General features: G+C 38.0%; 1 protein-coding gene across 1 annotated transcript in view; it reads left to right on the top strand.

The window, feature by feature from the left end:
* The window catches only part of CFAP47 (cilia and flagella associated protein 47), a gene marked incomplete at both ends in the record, with an annotated part of 517,322 nt that overhangs the window by 397,725 nt on the left and 101,759 nt on the right, over positions 1 to 17,838 (top strand). Inside the window, 4 exons of the mRNA XM_080652339.1 lie at positions 1,967 to 2,064; positions 9,824 to 9,999; positions 12,910 to 13,017; positions 17,047 to 17,155. Coding sequence (XP_080508465.1) covers positions 1,967 to 2,064; positions 9,824 to 9,999; positions 12,910 to 13,017; positions 17,047 to 17,155 — 491 coding nt within the window. The remainder of the gene's footprint in view (positions 1 to 1,966; positions 2,065 to 9,823; positions 10,000 to 12,909; positions 13,018 to 17,046; positions 17,156 to 17,838) is intronic.

A 17,838-nucleotide genomic window follows, 5' to 3' on the forward strand; every position in this document is an offset into this window, starting at 1 on the left:
AGGATTTATTCTCTTAACAACTTCCCTATATATTATACAGCACTGTTAACTATAGTCATTATGTTGTACATTACATTCCTAGTACTTATTTATCTTATAATTGGAAGTTTGTATCTTTATCCATTTCTCCCATCCTCCACCTCTGGGAACCATAAGTTTGATCTCTTTTTCTATGAGTTTTGTGGGCTTTTTGTTTGTTTTTTAGATATTTACATTTCTCTGTGTGATTTAATTCACTTAGCATAATGCCTTCAAGGTCCATCCACATTGTCCCAAATGGTAGAATTTTCTCGTTTTTTGTTGTTGTTTTGTTTACAGATGAATAATATTGGATTATATGTATATACCACAACTTCTTTATCCATTCATTCATTGATGGAAACTTAGGTTGTTTTCATGTCTTGGCTAGTGTAAATAAAGCTGCTATGAACATGGGGCTGCAGATATCTTTTTGAGTTAGTGTTTTTGTTTCCTTTGGATATATTCCCAGAAGTGGAATTTCTGGATCACATGGTAGTTCTATTTTTAAGTTTTTGAGGGTCCTCCATACTGTTTTCCATAGTGGCTGTACAATTTATAATCCTACCAACAGTGCACCAGGGTTTCCTTTTCTCCATAGCCACACCAGTATTTGTTATATATTATCTTTTTGGTGATGATCATTTAACAGGTATGAAGTGATATCACATTGTGGTTTGAATTTACATTTCCCTAATGACTAGTGATGAAGCTTAAATTTTAATAGTAAATATTCTCTGAATTATAGAAATAGTAGGAATATATATATATTCTTATATGGATATATCAATTATATATAATTTGTATATCCCAGTGTGTGTGTGTGTGTGTGTATCTATTGATATATTAAGCCTGGAATTTTATACATGAAAATGAACTAATGTACTCTTGGTTATGAGGTGATGAATAATTTCCATTTTCTTTAAGCTTTTCAAAAATTTCTCAAATTACTATGGTGAATGTTACTGATTTTTATATTTAGAAAAAAGTTTTAGTATACTTAAGCCCTTTAGTTAAACATTTGTTAATTATTATTTTTGTTATTTTTCTCATCCATAAATCATCACTAATCCCAACCATTGAATGCATATTTTATTTATATTTTTAGCACTGTAGGAATTAAATCAGCTTCATTGCAACATTGCTTTATGTGATAGTCACAACAATTACTAATAGTAGGTGTTATTGTCCCTATGGTAGTTTTAAGTATCAACTTGGCTGGGCTATGGTGCCCAGATATTAGGTCAAACATTCTGGATTTTTCTCTGAAAGTGATTTTGGTTGAGAATTACACTTAATCTGTGTACTCTGACTAAAGCAGATTGCCTTCCATAATGTGGGTGAGCCTTATCCAATAAGTTGAAGGTCATTATGAAACAAAGGTTGACCTCCTCTGAGCCAGAAGTAATTCTGTCAGTAGACTGCCATTGGACTGGAGCTACAACTCTTCCTTGAGTCTCCAGCCTGCTGGCTTATGCTGCAGATTTTGGATTTACCAAGCCAATTAAGTGAGCCATTTCCAACACACACACACACACACACACACACACACAAACACACACCCTGTGGTTCTGTATCATGACTAATACAGTCCCAACACATGTTTTATTGCTTTTTGCACTATCCCAAAGTCATTGGTCATTCAGTCTTCTTAGTTACAGAAACCCTTTCTTTTCAGAACTATTTTCTCTGTGAATTCATTGTGGACTAAAGCATTGGAAAAATCCATAAAATATACATGAGCTAAAAGGGGAAAGACTTTGCAGGATAGGGCTTCCCTTAGCACTCACAAACAGTAATGAATTCACCTTCTTACCCTCCGCTCAGCACTCTTGACAAATGAGCCCATCAAAAAGAGTTTGAAAATGATATCTGTTCATGTTTCTCAAATTTTTATGTTAAGTATGGTGTTCTAAAACCTATATTAAGAAATTATTTTTTTTTCCAGATGATGATGGTAGCACTGTACAAGTCTGGTATAATCTTGAGATCCATATCTATCCTGGGAAACCTGTAAACATTATTGAAATGAAATGTGTTGCTATGGTAAGAGCTCATTAAATCGTCATAGATTTTGCCTTTTTGTAGACGATCTTTTAGTTGCAAACTTAAATTGCTGTCCTTGGAAAAATCCATATTATTAAGACTCATGTTTGGATAAATTATTCATTTTTTTAGAAATTTTATTTTTAAATCCAGTAATTTGTACCTTAACAGCTTATGGAAAATGTTTTTTTTAGTTCTATGATATCTTATAGTGGTTGCACTAATTAGCTTTCTACCTGAATGATTTAAGAGTTACTAGAGCAAACTTAATCTTCGCCTTTATGCTTGCCCTCACATGTCTGATAAAAGCAGAAGTGTGTCTCTAGACTTTTTCAATACTGATTCTTCCTGGTTTTACAACAGGAAGAAACACATTTGGAGCAACAGACATAGATTTAGGGTTTTAAGTAATAGTGACTAAGAATAGGATTGTTTTATGTAAATTATTAAAGTGTTATTAACTCCATGTCCAGGATTACTTAATAGTCAAATATTGAGAGTCTTGGTTTAAATGAAATATGAAGACAATATTAATTGCTGTTAATCGTGTTTTCATTCCATTTAATTTCCTTATTGTTAGTACTCAAATATTTAAATCTGTGATAAAGATTATTTTCATTTTTAAATGTGAAGATAGATTTCTTTGTACAATTGATTATTTAGAATCTTGAACTTTTGCTCCATCAAATATAAAATAAGAAAAGACTTAAAACACTTTCAGTCTACAAATCAATTATTTGTCCATCTGGTTTCTGGGTAAATTTCTATTGAGGCAAAGAAAATGGATGATTAAACTGTTGAAATATACTCAAGTGTAGATTGCAAATGGAGTTTCTTCTAAGTGAAAAATTATTTAATATGATGATGTCAGGATCATTTCACTTAATGAAAATATCCAATATTTGTGACCCTATTATCACGGCAGAATAAATTATTTCTTAAAGGTTATTTTTAAATGATATAATTTTAACTATGAAACCACTTTCTGTGGAAAATTGTTACTAGATTAAAAGTCATCTCTTTATCAGGACAGAGGAGAAAAAATACTCTAAAAATGAGACCAAGAGAAATTGGAACCATGAGGTGGTACCTCAAAAAGGGGGAGACATTGGCTTTCTTATTAACTATATGTTTAAAATAGGGATAGAGAGGAGTAGAAATATGCAACACAAACTAGCAAATATAGATGCATTTCTAAAATTACAACCAACTGTTGCATCTTCTCATGAAATGGTATATAAAGTGTCCTTTTTTGGAAAGAGTTATTAATCCTTCAAGAAAATACTGGTAGAAATTGAGATTTTTATAATTCTCAACTTCTCATGGTGAAGATTGTCACACAGGTTGAGAAACACACACCATCACGGTACTTTATATAGATAAGTAAGAAGACTGAGCAAAAAGCAAAAAGAAACCATCACCTGTCTCTTTTAATGCACTTAAAGTATGTTTTCATTTTTTTTCTGGGGCGGGGGGTTGGGTGGTGTTTTTTATGATCCTCACCCGAGGATATTTTTCCATTGATTTTTAGAAAGAGTGGAAGAGAGAGGGAAAGACAGAGAGAAACAGCTATGTGAGAGAGACACATTGATTGGTTGCTTCCCTCATTCCCCTGACCACCGCCCGGGTGGGGAAGGAGCCTGCAACCAAGGTACATGCCCTTGACCAGAATCGAATCCAGTACCCTTTGGTCCTCAGGCCAACGCTCTATCCACTGAGCCAAACCAGCTTGGGCTGTTTTCATTTTTAAAATTAAGATTTGTATATACCCATTGGGGAATATATTGCTCTCATGAATCATGTACTTTCAAATGGGCCCTTCTCAATTTTCCATAAGGGACTTCCCCCTCCCAAGGCAACAATTCCATTATTATTATTTAATACCACAGTAGGATACCAATACCTCTTATCTACACTAATAAAAGAGAAACATGCAAATTGACCATCGCTCCGCTATACCCACCAACCAATCAGGAGTGAGTATGCAAATTAACCCAACAAAGATGGCGGTGGCCACAGAGCTGGAGCAAGCAGGAGGCTTGGGTTGCCCCCAGTGATGGAGGAAGCCAAGCTTCCTGCCCGCCCTGGCCGGCCCTGGCCTCCGCTCAAGGCTACAAAGTTTCAGTTATAGAAGATAAATAAATCCCAGATACCTGCTTCCAGCCAGCCCTGGCCTCCACTCAAGGAGGTGCTGAAAAAAAAAAAGGAGGGGTTGGGAGCTTGGGTCACTGGGGGTGTGGCCAGCCTGCAAACAGCCATCAGCCTCTCACCCAGGCTGGCCAAGCCCCCATGGCCCAATCCCTGTAAATGGGCAGTTGAACATCCCTCGAGGGGTCCCAGATTGGAGAGGATGCAGGCTGGGCTGAGGGACATCCCCTCTCCCATGCATGAATTTTGTGCACTGGGCCTCTAGTTTTAATAATATTTCAGATTATTATCAGTTATACTATTGTTTTTATTTTTCATTGTGAATATTTAGCATAGTTATTTCAGAAAGCCATTGAAATAATTTCCTCTCAAGGTCTACATGAAAATGCAAGTTTTGAGCCCCCATTCTATTGAGTAGTTTTATATTACAATGCGGGGGCAAAGCTTAGTTCCATCAGCTGCTATATTGCTCTCTTTCTCACTATAGACAGGTATTCTGTACTAATTAAATGTTCACTTTAAACTGAGTTTGGTGTAATGGACTCTTTTTCCACTAACTATCCATATAGGCTACCAATAACAGTGATAGTGTTGCCAAGGTATTAAGCTTTGCCACCTTTCTAATAGTAATTGCCTAAGGTAAAAATGTATGAGTTATTGCCCACCAGCATGGCTCAGTGGTTGAGCGTTGACCTCTGAACCAGGAGGTCACTGTTTGATTCCCAGTCAGGGCACATGCCTGGGTTGTGGGCTCGATCCCCAGTAGGGGGCATGCAGGAGGCAGCCAATAAATGATTCTCTCTCATCATTGATGTTTCTCTCTCTCCCTCTCCCTTCCTCTCTGAATTCAACAAAAATACTTATCTATATATATTTTTTAAAAAATGTATGAGTTATTAACTCATGGATATGAAGATTTGGTTGGTAGAGATGGTATAGGTTATTTTAAAATAGAGGCCTCCTGCACGAATTCGTGCACCAGTGGGGTCCCTCGCCCTGGGCTGCGGGGATTGGGCTGAAACTGACTCTCCGACATTCCCCGAGGGGTCCTGGATTGCAAAAGGGTGCAAGACAGGCCGAGGGACCCCACCGGTGCCCAATCACAGGAGGGCTCCAGGGCGTGTCCTGCCCATCTCGCCCAGTCCCAATTGGCTGGACCCCAACAGCAAGCTAACCTGAGTCAGAGCATCTGCCCCTGGTGGTCAGTGCACATTATAGTGACTGGTCGGACGGTTGAACGAACAGTCAGACACTTAGAATATTAGGCTTTTATATATAGAGAAAATCCCATCAAATAAACTTTTTTGTGTACTTCTTGAAGAAGATACTTTCTGAAATACATTAAAACTGTTGTCCTCATCTATAGATTGTTCCCTAGTAGTTTTGACTACAGTTGTTTTTGTTAAATTTCTGAGTAATATTTAACTTAAAACTTAAATCATCAGATGTGGCAATGGAGCTTTCAAGATACTAAGCCATCTCTAATTTTCTATTCGCTTCTCAACTTTTGTTACATTAAACCCAATTTCCACATCTTCCCTAAAGATGAATGAATGGTTAGAATCTCTCTAAAATAGGGTCTGCGTAAGAAATATTTAGACCCTGAGACACATAAATTTGGTTATGTCTTACAGCAGGTTCCAAAAATCATATCCTATCTAATAAAAGAGTAATATGCAAATTAACCATCACTCTGCTACACCCACAAGCCACACCCACCAGCCAATCAGGAGCAAGTGTGCAAATTAACCCAACCAAGATGGCTGCGGCCACGGAGCGAGCAGGAGGCTTGGGTTTCCCCGGCAATGGAGGAAGCCAAGCTTTCCACACACCCTGGCCGGCCGAGGCCTCCACTCAAGGCTACAAAGTTTCAATTCTAGAAGATAAATAAATCCCAACAAAAATGGTGGCAGCCACGGAGCTGGAGAGAGCAGGAGGCTTGAGTTGCCCCTGGCGATGGAGGAAGCCAAGCTTCCTCTGCTCAAGACTATAAAATTTCAATCATAAAAGATAAATAAATCCCAACAAAAATGGCTGCAGCCACGGAGCAAGCAGGAGGCTTGGCTCTGCTCAAGGCTACAAAGTTTCAATTATAGAAGATAAATAAATCCCAGATCCCAGGGCCTCCACTTGGGTCACCAGGGGGCGTGGCCAGCCTGCAAACCACCACAGGCCCCTCGCCCAGGCCGCCCCACACCCCAAGGGAACCCCCACCCTGATCTGGGACACCCTTCAGGGCAAACCAGCTGGCCCCCACCTGTGCAGCAGGCCTCTATCCTATCTAATAAAAGAGTAATATGCAAATTGACCATCACTCCAACACACAAGATGGCTGCCCCCATGTGTTCAAAGATCCTGCCCTCATGTGGACACAAGATGGCCACCACAAGAATTCCAGCAGGGGAGGGCAGTTGTGGGTGATGAGGCCAGCAGGGGAGGGCAGTTGGGAGGCACCAGGACTGCAAAGGAGGGCAGTTGGGGGCAATCAAGCCTGCTGGGGAGGGAAGTTAGGGGTGACCAGGCCAGCAGAGGAGGGAAGTTGGGGGTGACCGGGCCTGCAGGGAAGGGCAGTTGGGGAGTACCCAGGCCTGCAGGGGAGAGCAGTTCGGGGGGACCAGGCCTGCAGGGGAGAGCAGTTAGGGGTGACCAGGCCTGCAGGGGAGGGCAGTCAGGGGCAAACAGGCTGGCAGGGGAGCAGTTAGGCATCAGTCAGGCTGGCAGGGGAGTGGTTAGGGGGTGATCAGGCTGGCAGGCAGAAGCGGTTAGGGGCAATCAGGCAGGCAAGCAGGCGAGCAGTTGGGAGCCAGCAGTCCTGGATTGTGAGAGGGATGTCCGACTGCCTTTTTAGGCCCGATCCTACTGGGCAGTCGGACATCCCTCAAGGGGTCCCAGATTGGAGAGGGTGCAGGCTGGGCTGAGGGACACCCCCTCCCCATGCACAAATTTCATGCACCGGGCCTCTAGTTCATAATAAACAATAATTGGTTGTTACTAGTTAATTTTCTGTTGGAGTAAAGTATTTAGGATTTCTTTGGGAAATTTTAACATGTAATATCTGCTGTTTCATTTATTTTTAACTCAAAAATTTCTTCTATGTCATATATTTTGGCTATGAGAGAATGATTAGAGTAATCCACTGTCTTCCCATTGATGCTCAATAATTCCAGTATAGCAATGGACTATATTTTTTGAAAACAAAACTTTAGTATGTGAACAAAATTTTATATGCTTTAAGTTTTAGATCAGTTGTAGTATTCATAATATTTGCTCTGTTGTTGGTGATAATTATGTGAATATTTCTTTACTTAATTTTTCATTCTGTAATAAACCTTCAATTAAATTCACTCTTTGTTAATGGTGAGACCTAGAAATATCTTCACAAGCTAGTAAGAGAGGAGCATAGTGAAAAGCACAGTTAATCCACGTGGTTTCACATATAAAAACATTAATATAAAACTTGTGAGTTAGCAACCTTTTTCAATAATGTTTTAGTTTAAAATTTTAGCCTTCTTAGATAGATAGAGAAAACCTATAACCTATGTTAAACAACTTAGTAGGAATATACTTCCTAGGGATTGGTCCCTGCAATTAGATATCCTTCTATTGTCACTGCATTTCATAGCGCACACCCCCCGCCCACCCCGCCACAAGGTTATGTGAAATGTCAGAATTCATGTGAACAAACCTATAGACACTACAGAAGTTTTCAGGTTTTTCAGCTCCTTAGCGCCTACCAATGCATCCTCACCCCCACGTTACCCTCTATCTGGCATTAGGCATTAGCATCCACCTCTTCAATCTTTGTGTCTCAGGTTGAATGGCAGAGGATTGAAGATGAGGAGTGGGAGGCATGACTTCAGTAGGTACAGTGACATATAGGTGGCAGTAGCAGAGGAATGACAATGATGTTTCTAATTTGTAATTACAGACTTTATCTGAGTTCTGAACTGTTGGCACTGAATTTTCAATTTAGGAAAATTACTGAGACAGATTAGAATTATCACTTCCTCCAAATTACATGGTACATTTCAGAATACCCTTAGGAATAGTTTATTTATTGACTTTAATGTTTTAAAACTGAGAAAAATTAAAATTGAAGATTTCCTCAATAGTATACCTCACTTGTGTGTTTTGGACCTCAGAAATAATTCCTTCATAATGAATTTATGATTATCTTCTGGGAGAGAATATGGTGAAAAATACTTCCTGTTAGTGCATATTGAATTGCCATTGACACAATTAAACTTTTATGAGCCAAAACATAGTCTTTATTTTCTCAGACCTATGGAGAGTAGGAAGTATGAAGTTTTCAGTGAAAATAGTGAATTAAATTTTTCCTACCAGAAAGTGTGTGAATGTAACATTTATCCACTCATTTGTTTATATAGAGGTAATCAAGCAAATGTTTGCTCCATGGACAAAGCTGCAATGTCTATCTTGAAGATATGTTTTGTGAATAACTAACTCTCTCCCCATCAACACCTTCCCCATCAGCTTAGTATTAGGTTTTTGTGGTCACTCCTGTAATGTGATTTGATAAATTTCAAAATAGCTCAATGTCCGAAATTACATCCATTACCAATTTTTTAAAATATGTTTATTGATTTTCAGAGAGAGAAAGGGACATAGAGAGAGAGATAGGAACATCAATGATGAGAATCACCAATTGGCTGCCTCCTGCATAACTCCTACTGGGGATGGAGCCTGCAACCTGGGCATGTGCCCTAACTGGGAACTGAACCGTGACCTCCTGGTTCATAGGTTGAAGCTCAACCACTGAGCCACACCAGTCAGGCCCCATTACCAATTTTTAAATTGTGACTGAAATGTCCAACATCCTCCTTTTTATTAGGTTAAGGCATTCTAGACAACTGGTCTTTGTTCACATTGAGATATGTCCTATCTATTATATTCACCTTTAACACATTTGCTTCAATTAATGGCTTTTACTGTAGTGGAAATTGTGGCTGTCATGGGATGAAATATAAGTTATTAGTTAAAATGGAGGGTCAGAATGAAGACCAGGAAATATCTTAGAACTTGAAGAGTGCCTTCCAGGGCTGAGTGTGTAGCCAGGAGCTCAGGACAAGAGAAACCAAAACAGAAGAAAGGAATCTAAACAGGAAGGTAGTCATATCATCAGTATAATTTGACTTCTTAGTTCAGAATCTCCTCACTGCTTGATGCTAATGTGCAGAGCTACTTAAAGTATGTCCCCTAGATCAGCAGTAGCAGCCACAATGTTTTAGAAATATAAGTTTTCAGGCTCCATCCAAGATCTACTGAATCAGAGTCTTTGTAGTAGGGCCAATAATCTGTACTTTAGCAACCTCTACAGGTGATTCCCTTGCATGCTGACACTTGAGTACTACAGCTAGAGGAAATAGACAAGTGGACCTCATATTAATAATGGTACTGAGAAAAAATATATTTTAAATTTAATTTTGCAGTGCCCTTAGCATTTAGCTAAACAGATCTTTTGGAGTAGTTATTGAAAAAATAATGTTATATCAATGTTATATTGTATCAAAGTTTTCTTTGTATTTGCTTCCATAGAACAGTGACTCTATGCTGACACTAAGAGCTGATTATATTTATTCTGTAATTCTAGGAGACCACTTGTTTTGAAATACCTCTCCGTAATGCAAAAGAGACAACTCTTCAAATAGAAGTGCTATTATCAGATCCTACCCTTAGTGGAATCAAGAAATTTGTGCTGAATCCAGAAGAATGTATCGACTATACAGTATGCTATACTCCAGCGTCGACAGGCTGTAAAGAGGAAAGGTATGGCATTATATTTTACTAGAGGCCCAGTGCACAAAATTTGTGCACTCGGGGGGAGGGGGTCCCTCAGCACGGCCTGCACCCTCTCACAGTCTGGAAGCCAGCCATTAGCCCAGCTTCTGGCTGAGTGGCACACACTGACCACCAGGGGGCAACTCCTGCATTGAGCATCTGCCCCCTGGTGGTCAATGTGTGTCATAGCGACCAGTTGTTCCACTGTTCAGTCAATTTGCATATTAGCCTTTTATTATATAGGATTGTTGATTTTTTTTACTGTTGATTTTTAAAAATTGAGCTTTTAAAATGATTATTTGTTTGCTGTAATCATTTAGATTACACTTGCTCATAGTTTTAGGTATTTAAAATACCATTAATTTATAAAATGTACTAATTTAGAGTTAGCACTGTTTTACCCAATGCAAAATTATTATTTTTGGGAAGAGCAAATTAAATAATCCCTAAATTACTTTTTATATACCCCCTTTCATTCCACTTTTCACTAACCAAAATTTTCTAGGCACAAAAAATTGAGTCAAATGAAAATGATTACACAAGGATTAGGGGATAAATTTTCAATTTTCTTGATGAAATTAATTTACATTTTATATTTGCAATTAAGAACAAATCATCTTGGAAAACAAAGATCAAATTAAGGGTATTATACTATGCTAAATATATACACAGATGCTTCTTACGGTGGGATTTACTAGTATGTCCCAATAAACCCATTGTGAATTGAAAATAGTGTAAGTAAAAAACGCTTTTGTTATACCTAACCTACCAAATATCATAACTTAGTCTAGCCTACCATAAGTGTGCTCAGAACACTTACATTAGCTTACAGATGAGCAAAATTATGTAAAACAATAAATAGTATTAATTGTAACCCAGGAAAATATCAAAATTAAAAATTTGAATTATGGTTTCTACTGAATGCATGTCAGTTTTGTACCATTGCAAAGTTGAAAGATAATAAGTTGGACCATTTAAATTGAACCATTGTAAGTTGGGGACCGTCTCTATGTATACACACCCACGCACATCACAAACATACACCAATATATATACATATTAATAGTGCAATGATAAGTGTTTTTATAGCATGATAATTATGAAAAACATTAGAGGCCCAGTGCATAAATTTGTGCATGGGTGCAGGCCCTCAGCCTTGCCGGCGATAGAAGTGTGAGCATTTGCCATGGAAAGGCAGGTCCCAGCTGACCTCTGGGCCCTGGGGAGCATGTGGGCCCCATGGTCCCCGCGCACCCCCCCCCCCCTGCCTGAGTCACGGTGCCTGAGTGCCATGTGGAGATGCAGTGAGTGTGGCTGGATGCTGTGGGCTGGGGGCCGGGGCACAGCGTGGGCCTCTGGGCCACCCAGCAGCACTGCATAGAAGCCATTTGGGCAGTGCGCGCTCTCCCAGCTGGCCTCGCAGACCGGCCCCTGCAATCTCAGCGGCTGCAGCCTGGCTCATCCAGAAGAAGCTGTGTGGGTGCGGGGCAGGCTCCTTGCAGGTGCCCGGCACCTGTGTACAGGGCCTTCCCCAGCATACAAGCTCCGGCATTCATGGGGAGGGTAGCAGGGGGAGTGAGAGCGAGCTCAGCAGACACCCCACATTCTCACCACACCTCCGTCCCCATCACCCCCGCCCCCAGGTAGCCAGTGAGAGGTTGCAGTGAATTGCTGACGCCCTTCATGTGCCATGCCTTCCCCTGATGGTCAGTGCACGTCATAGTGAGTGGTCGAACTCCTAGTTGAATGACCGCCTGAGGGGACAATTTGCATATTAAGCTTTTATTATATAGGATAGTACTGTATACTAAATTACATGCACACACAAACACATAACCTCTATGTTCATGACTAACTCAATTAGTTTATAGTAAAATAATCAGCTTGTTTCAAAGTAATATCCCATTTATTTATTATAGTTTTAAAGACTAGACTTAGTATAGTAAGTATAATGAAATGCATTAATTATTCCATTAAAATGACTTTTGCTAGTTAATATGCTCTTTCAGAGTAAGAATAATTCTTATTTTAATGAATGATGATTAAATAAATATATATGTGAAATTTTAGAGGATAAAATTTTTGTAATGTGAAGCAGAAATAAAAGACATCATATTATAAAAGATAACATTTTGATAGATTACCATTGTAAATGTGGGCTAGTCTCCTCTCTCCAGTGTGCTGTGAACACAGAACGAATCTTGAATTTTCTTTATCAGCACACATTAGAAGACATAATTTTGGGTAATACTTATAGACTGCTTACTCTGTTATCATAACTGGGGCATGTATTTTACATACATACACACATAAATTTCTCAAAGTAACCCTGATAGAGTAGTAAGAATAATTGCTCCCATTTTATAAATGATGAAATTGAAGCTCAAAATGTTAAGTGACTTGTTCAATTCCACACAAAGAAAAGAAGACAGAGCTGAGATACCAGCCCAGATATACTGTCACTTGCTCTGTCACTGTCTCCCCCATAGAAAAGAGCATGTTGATTATAGAGGAAGATCTCCAGAGTTGCGTGTCACTTCATAGCCTTCACATGGAAAAATACATGTGTTTAATTCGACAAACTAACTTTGATTTAATCACATTTTGAAAGCATAACTTTTCTTGTTTTAGCTCCTGCAAGGTATTTGAATTATTTAGGTTTACACATTGTTCATTGATTTAACAGGCATTTTGATTAAACAGATGTTAATAATGGCACTGTTTTCCTTGAATAATGAGATGATTTTCTCACCAAAAATAAAAAAAAAAATTAAATATATCTAAAATGAGAGTAGAATGTGTCACAGTGCCCAAATATTGTATTTGGGATATTTTGTCTGCCAAATTTACTATACATACTAAAATGACTGATAAGATTTTGTTTATTCTCTCCACCAGCATTATTTTTCAGCCTGATAAGGTTCTAGAGTTCTGGTATGTACTGAAATTTACTGTCGAATCCCCAAATCCAATCAAATTGCCAGAAATGCAGTGTGACCTTGGAAAGTAAGTTCTATTTAGTAAATATAATTATTTCATGAAAGAAAAAAGTTCATCTAAAAGTGTTATATATTTAACATTTTTAAAAAAGTCATGAATATGTTTTTGATTGCTTTTCTTTTCCAGGAAAGTTTTGATATTTAAACTACCCCGTGGAACACTTAAGTGAAAAAACAAAATTCAAGTCAGGACTTAGGAGGGAGAGGCTTTTACTAGGAGTGATTATCACAAGTGAGGGAAAGAGACTACAGAAATAGTTGTAGGGGACTATTTCAGTAGGGAGAATTCTCTGATCTCTGAAATATGCAAGCGTCTCAAAATCAAATAGAAAAAAACTTTTTACTTTATAGGGTAATGGAGGGGCAAGCAGAGAGAGCTAAGCAGAATCTTTAGAAGGAAAACTAGACAAGACCAGGAAAATGGCCAGTGGGGACGGATAAGAAAAGCATCTTGCTGGAATAAGCTAATTCCCAGGAAAAGCCAAGAAGAGAGAAATGTTCTGTTTTTTTTTTTTTGTTTGTTTGTTTTTTTTGTGTGTGTGTGTGTGCTTGCTCAGGCTTGGAGACAGCAAAGTTCAGGGGGCTGTAGGAAAGAGAGAAAGCTGACTAAAGTTTGGTCAAGACAAAGCAGAGGGTAAGCAATAGACAACTGAAAATACTTGATCACTTGGTTAATACTGTATTCCCTTAAGATATGGCCATTTATATTTAGGTGGTTGAGTTCTTATTATATGTTTGGCACTGAGTTTGGTGCTATTACATAGGGATAACCAAGTCAAAATTTCTGCTAGTAGGCAAATCAGTGCCTTTTCATCAATTTCTCTCCTTAAGCACACCAAAAGAGTGTTTTATTCTCCTAATACCAAACCTTGAGCCAAAACCTCACTGAAAGTGATTTATTAAGGAGTGATCCCAGTTAGAAAAATCAGTAAGGGAATAGGGGAAGCGGATAAGAAAAGGGAAGAAGCTCAGCAACGGAATGATTTCAAGTACAGTCCCAGATTTTATCTGATCCTGCAGAAAGTCCTGGAGCATAAATCACATCTCAGAACTGGTCTTGTCATGATGCCAAGATGCTGGGCTTTTGAACTCCCATACTAGTCACTATAACAGTCCTTAGGATGAGCTATAAGCTCCCAGATACTTCTCCTGTAAGGTTGAGAGGGCTCCAGGACCCAAGGGTAATCATCTGAAGGTCTCAGATGGAAGATGAACAGTAAGAATTCAGAAGTTGGGTGACGGGGGCAGAGAGCTGGTAAAAATCTTCTAGAGGAACCAGGTGGGATACCAGCAGTATCTACTACAAGTTGTTTATAAACTTATTTCTAGTTTTATATATTTTTCTAGTTTTAAAATAAATGTTAACATATGTGAATTATATATGTATAAATAAGTATTAAGACATGTAAAACAATTTCGTGAAAATATTTGGCTCACAGTTTTACAATCATGATTTTTTATTCCATTAAAAAGCACTAGCCTTTTCTCTTTTTAGTTTCTTGTTATTTTTTAACATGTTTTTAAAAAATAATTTCTTTTTCTCTAAGTCATACTGTGTATAATTAAAAGACATGATATTTAAAGATGTTTGGTGATAACTATTTTTTTAACCAGCCTTGTCTTGGGTCCTCTTCAAAGTTTGCACAGTTTTTCATTGTACCCAGTGTCCTTAAAATTCTTAATATGTTGGTATGGCTCTATTTTCACACATTTTTCCAGGTATTTGAGGTCTCTTTCAATATGGAAACATATTATGTAATTTTTGTTTCTGGCAATCTCGAGTTATGCCATCTCTCTATTTTCTCTCTTCTCTCTTTCTACATCTATGTTTTGGATTTAGAACAGGGGGACTATTTTAATAATATTCTTACTTTTTTTGCATTCTCTCCCAACATTTGTAGTTTTGCATTTAGAAAGATTTGTTCAGTGTTATATTCCAATCTTTTTGTTGAATTTTCATGTCAGCTATCAACATCCAAGACCATTTTTTGTTTTTGTTTGTGTTAGGATGCTTCTTTTGTTTGTTTTAAAAATATAATCTTCTCTTCCTATTTCATGTTTGTAATATCTTCTCTCTATCCCTTAAGGTATGAATGATCATTTTAAGAAGCCATGGACTTTATCTTAATGTTTTTGTTTTTTTCCTGTTAGAAACTTTATCTGATGCTTATTTTACTCATATTTATATGTGAGGCTCTAAATTGATAGTTAGGCCTTATTGACCTCTTCATGTTGTTCTGTGTGCTATTCTTCATTTGTTTTCTTCACTTGAAAAAAATATTCTTTTTTATTGTTGACTAGAGGACTGATGCATGAAATTCGTGCATGGGTAGGTTGCTAGGTCTGGCTGGCAATCAGGGCCAATCTGTGGGGCTACCGGCGGGGCGATCAGAGGCCCCCGCTGGCACCCGCCTTGGCCGGCTTGAGGCCTGCAGGCTGGGGGCAACTCCTGCGTTGAGCATATGCCCCCTAGTGGTCAGTGTGCATCATGGCAACTGGTCTTTCCACCAGTCATTCTGCGGTTTGGTCGATTTGCATATTAGGCTTTTATTATATAGGATGAACCTTTTCCCAGGTTTTGTCTAATATGAAAAAATATTGTTTATAATACTGTATGTGCTTTTGTTGCACATTTGTGCTCATTTCTATTCTGTAAACATAATTTAAATTTAGTGGTTAATGACAAAGAATTTGAAATTGATTGTACTTTTTTACACTCCTACTAGCCACACATGAATTATATTTGCTTCATATCCTCAAAAACATGGGTATTGTAAAACTAGTTTTAACCATTCTGGTGCATATGAAGTGGTACCTCAATGCACTTTTAATTTGCATTTTCCTCATGATTAATGAGGTTGACTCCCTGGTCATATATTTATAGACCATTTTGATAGCCTTTTCTTTCAATTACAGTTTACATTCAGTGTTATTTTGTATTAGTTTCAGGTGTACAGCACAGTGGCTGGACAGTTCTGGTTTTCATAGTGTCTGTACCAATCTGCATTTCATCAACAGTGTGTGAATGTTCCCTCTTCTCCACCTTCTCACCAATACATATCTTATTTTAAAAAAATTATTTATCCTAACAGGTGTGAGGTGGTATCTCAGTGTGGTTTTGATTTGCTCTATATGAAAAGGAATTAGAAATGATGGTGAATTGAGAATTATGAACCTTCTTGAATATTATTTGCTTTGACCATAAATACCAGCCACATTTGGAGGGGGGCAGGTTTATTTCATCATCAGTTTGTATTCTCTTGATGTAATGGACAGAACTTTGTTAATTTGTTACTCTTTGTTATTATTTGTATACTATGTTAACTTTTTTGTCTGGATTTAACAGTTATAATTTGTAAACATTGCTCCTAAAACTGAAATATGTTCCAGTACCCAATATGTAGATACTACTGGTGTAAAAAAAGAGAGAGGGAATCAGGGATTATCTAATTTAGCAAAATGTCATTAGTTAATATTTGATTGTTCTTATTTTGAAACTCATACAAGTTGTATTAGCTTCATAGGCCTGCCATAACAAGTACCATAAACTGAGTGGCTTAAGACAACATACCTTTATTGTCTCACAGTTTTGGAGGCTAGACTATTGAAATCAAGGTTTCAGGAGGACCATGCTTCTTCTGAGACCAGTAAGGGAGAATCTTTCCTTGCCTCTTCTGGCTTCTGGTGCTTGCATGCAACCCTTGATGTTCCTTGCCTTATGGATGCATTGCTCCAATCTCCACCTTCACTGTCATATGGCTATCTTCTCATGTGTCTTCATATCATCTTCACATAGGGACAGCAGTCATACTGGATTAAGGGCAACCCTACTCCAGTATGACCTCATTTTAACTAATAACATTTGTGACAACCCGATTTCTAAATAAGGTCACGCTCTGAGGTATTGGGAGTTAGGACTTCAATTTATCTTTCTGCAGCATGCAATTCAACCCATACCAGGTAATAGTAATCAAGTTTATAAATTAACATTGAACAAGTTTCTGAACAAGGTTACTAGCTTTGTTTTTCTTTCTAGGTTTATCATTCAGAACTTTCCTTTAGTTAATCCTACACATGAAACCTTAGAATTGCAAGTAAGAAATAGTAATCCTGATAATTTTGTCTTGGATTCTCTGAAATTACCAGTAAGTATATTCAGAAAGCCAAATATCCTATCACTACCAGAACATTTTCCAATTTTGGTTTTGGCACACTGTGGGATATTAGCATTTCAATTATTAATGAGGTTTCAAGTGTCTAAAATTTAAAAATGGAATTTCTATAAATGTATATCCCCAATTTTAATTTATCAAAAATATAATGTTTAAATACATTTTTGAAATTATATATGCCAGATTTGTGTTCATTAGCAGTGAATTCTAAATAAATTGTGCTTTATTTGTGACCATTTTGGTAATCAGTTTTTGCAGTAGGTTACCAGTAATGTGATTTTGACTCAACAGTCATGCTGTGTTTCCAGAATCCCAAAAGGCCAGTTCCTTTCCAGCATACCACCCCTCCCCCACTTCCAGATAGTGCTGACAGCTCTTCTCCTCTCCTCCTTTCTCTGCCCCGTTTTCCCATTCCTTGGTCCCTGGAAGAGGCTAGAGCTTCTCAATGAGCCTCAATCACTTTTTTTCCTCCCCCACTAACAAAATAAGATCTGAAGGTTCAGCATCAGTATCTACATTCCCAAAGAATATATCAAATATGTCAGTGAATGTCAAAACCATGCTTTCAGGTAAGTTTCAAAATAATCATTGCAATAGATTATTCTCTTCAGAGGACCTCACAGTGAATCATGAAGCCATACTAAGTAGATATGGTA

Source organism: Plecotus auritus, assembly GCF_963455305.1.
Source record: "Plecotus auritus genome assembly, chromosome: X".
NCBI classification, from domain to species: domain Eukaryota; kingdom Metazoa; phylum Chordata; class Mammalia; order Chiroptera; family Vespertilionidae; genus Plecotus; species Plecotus auritus.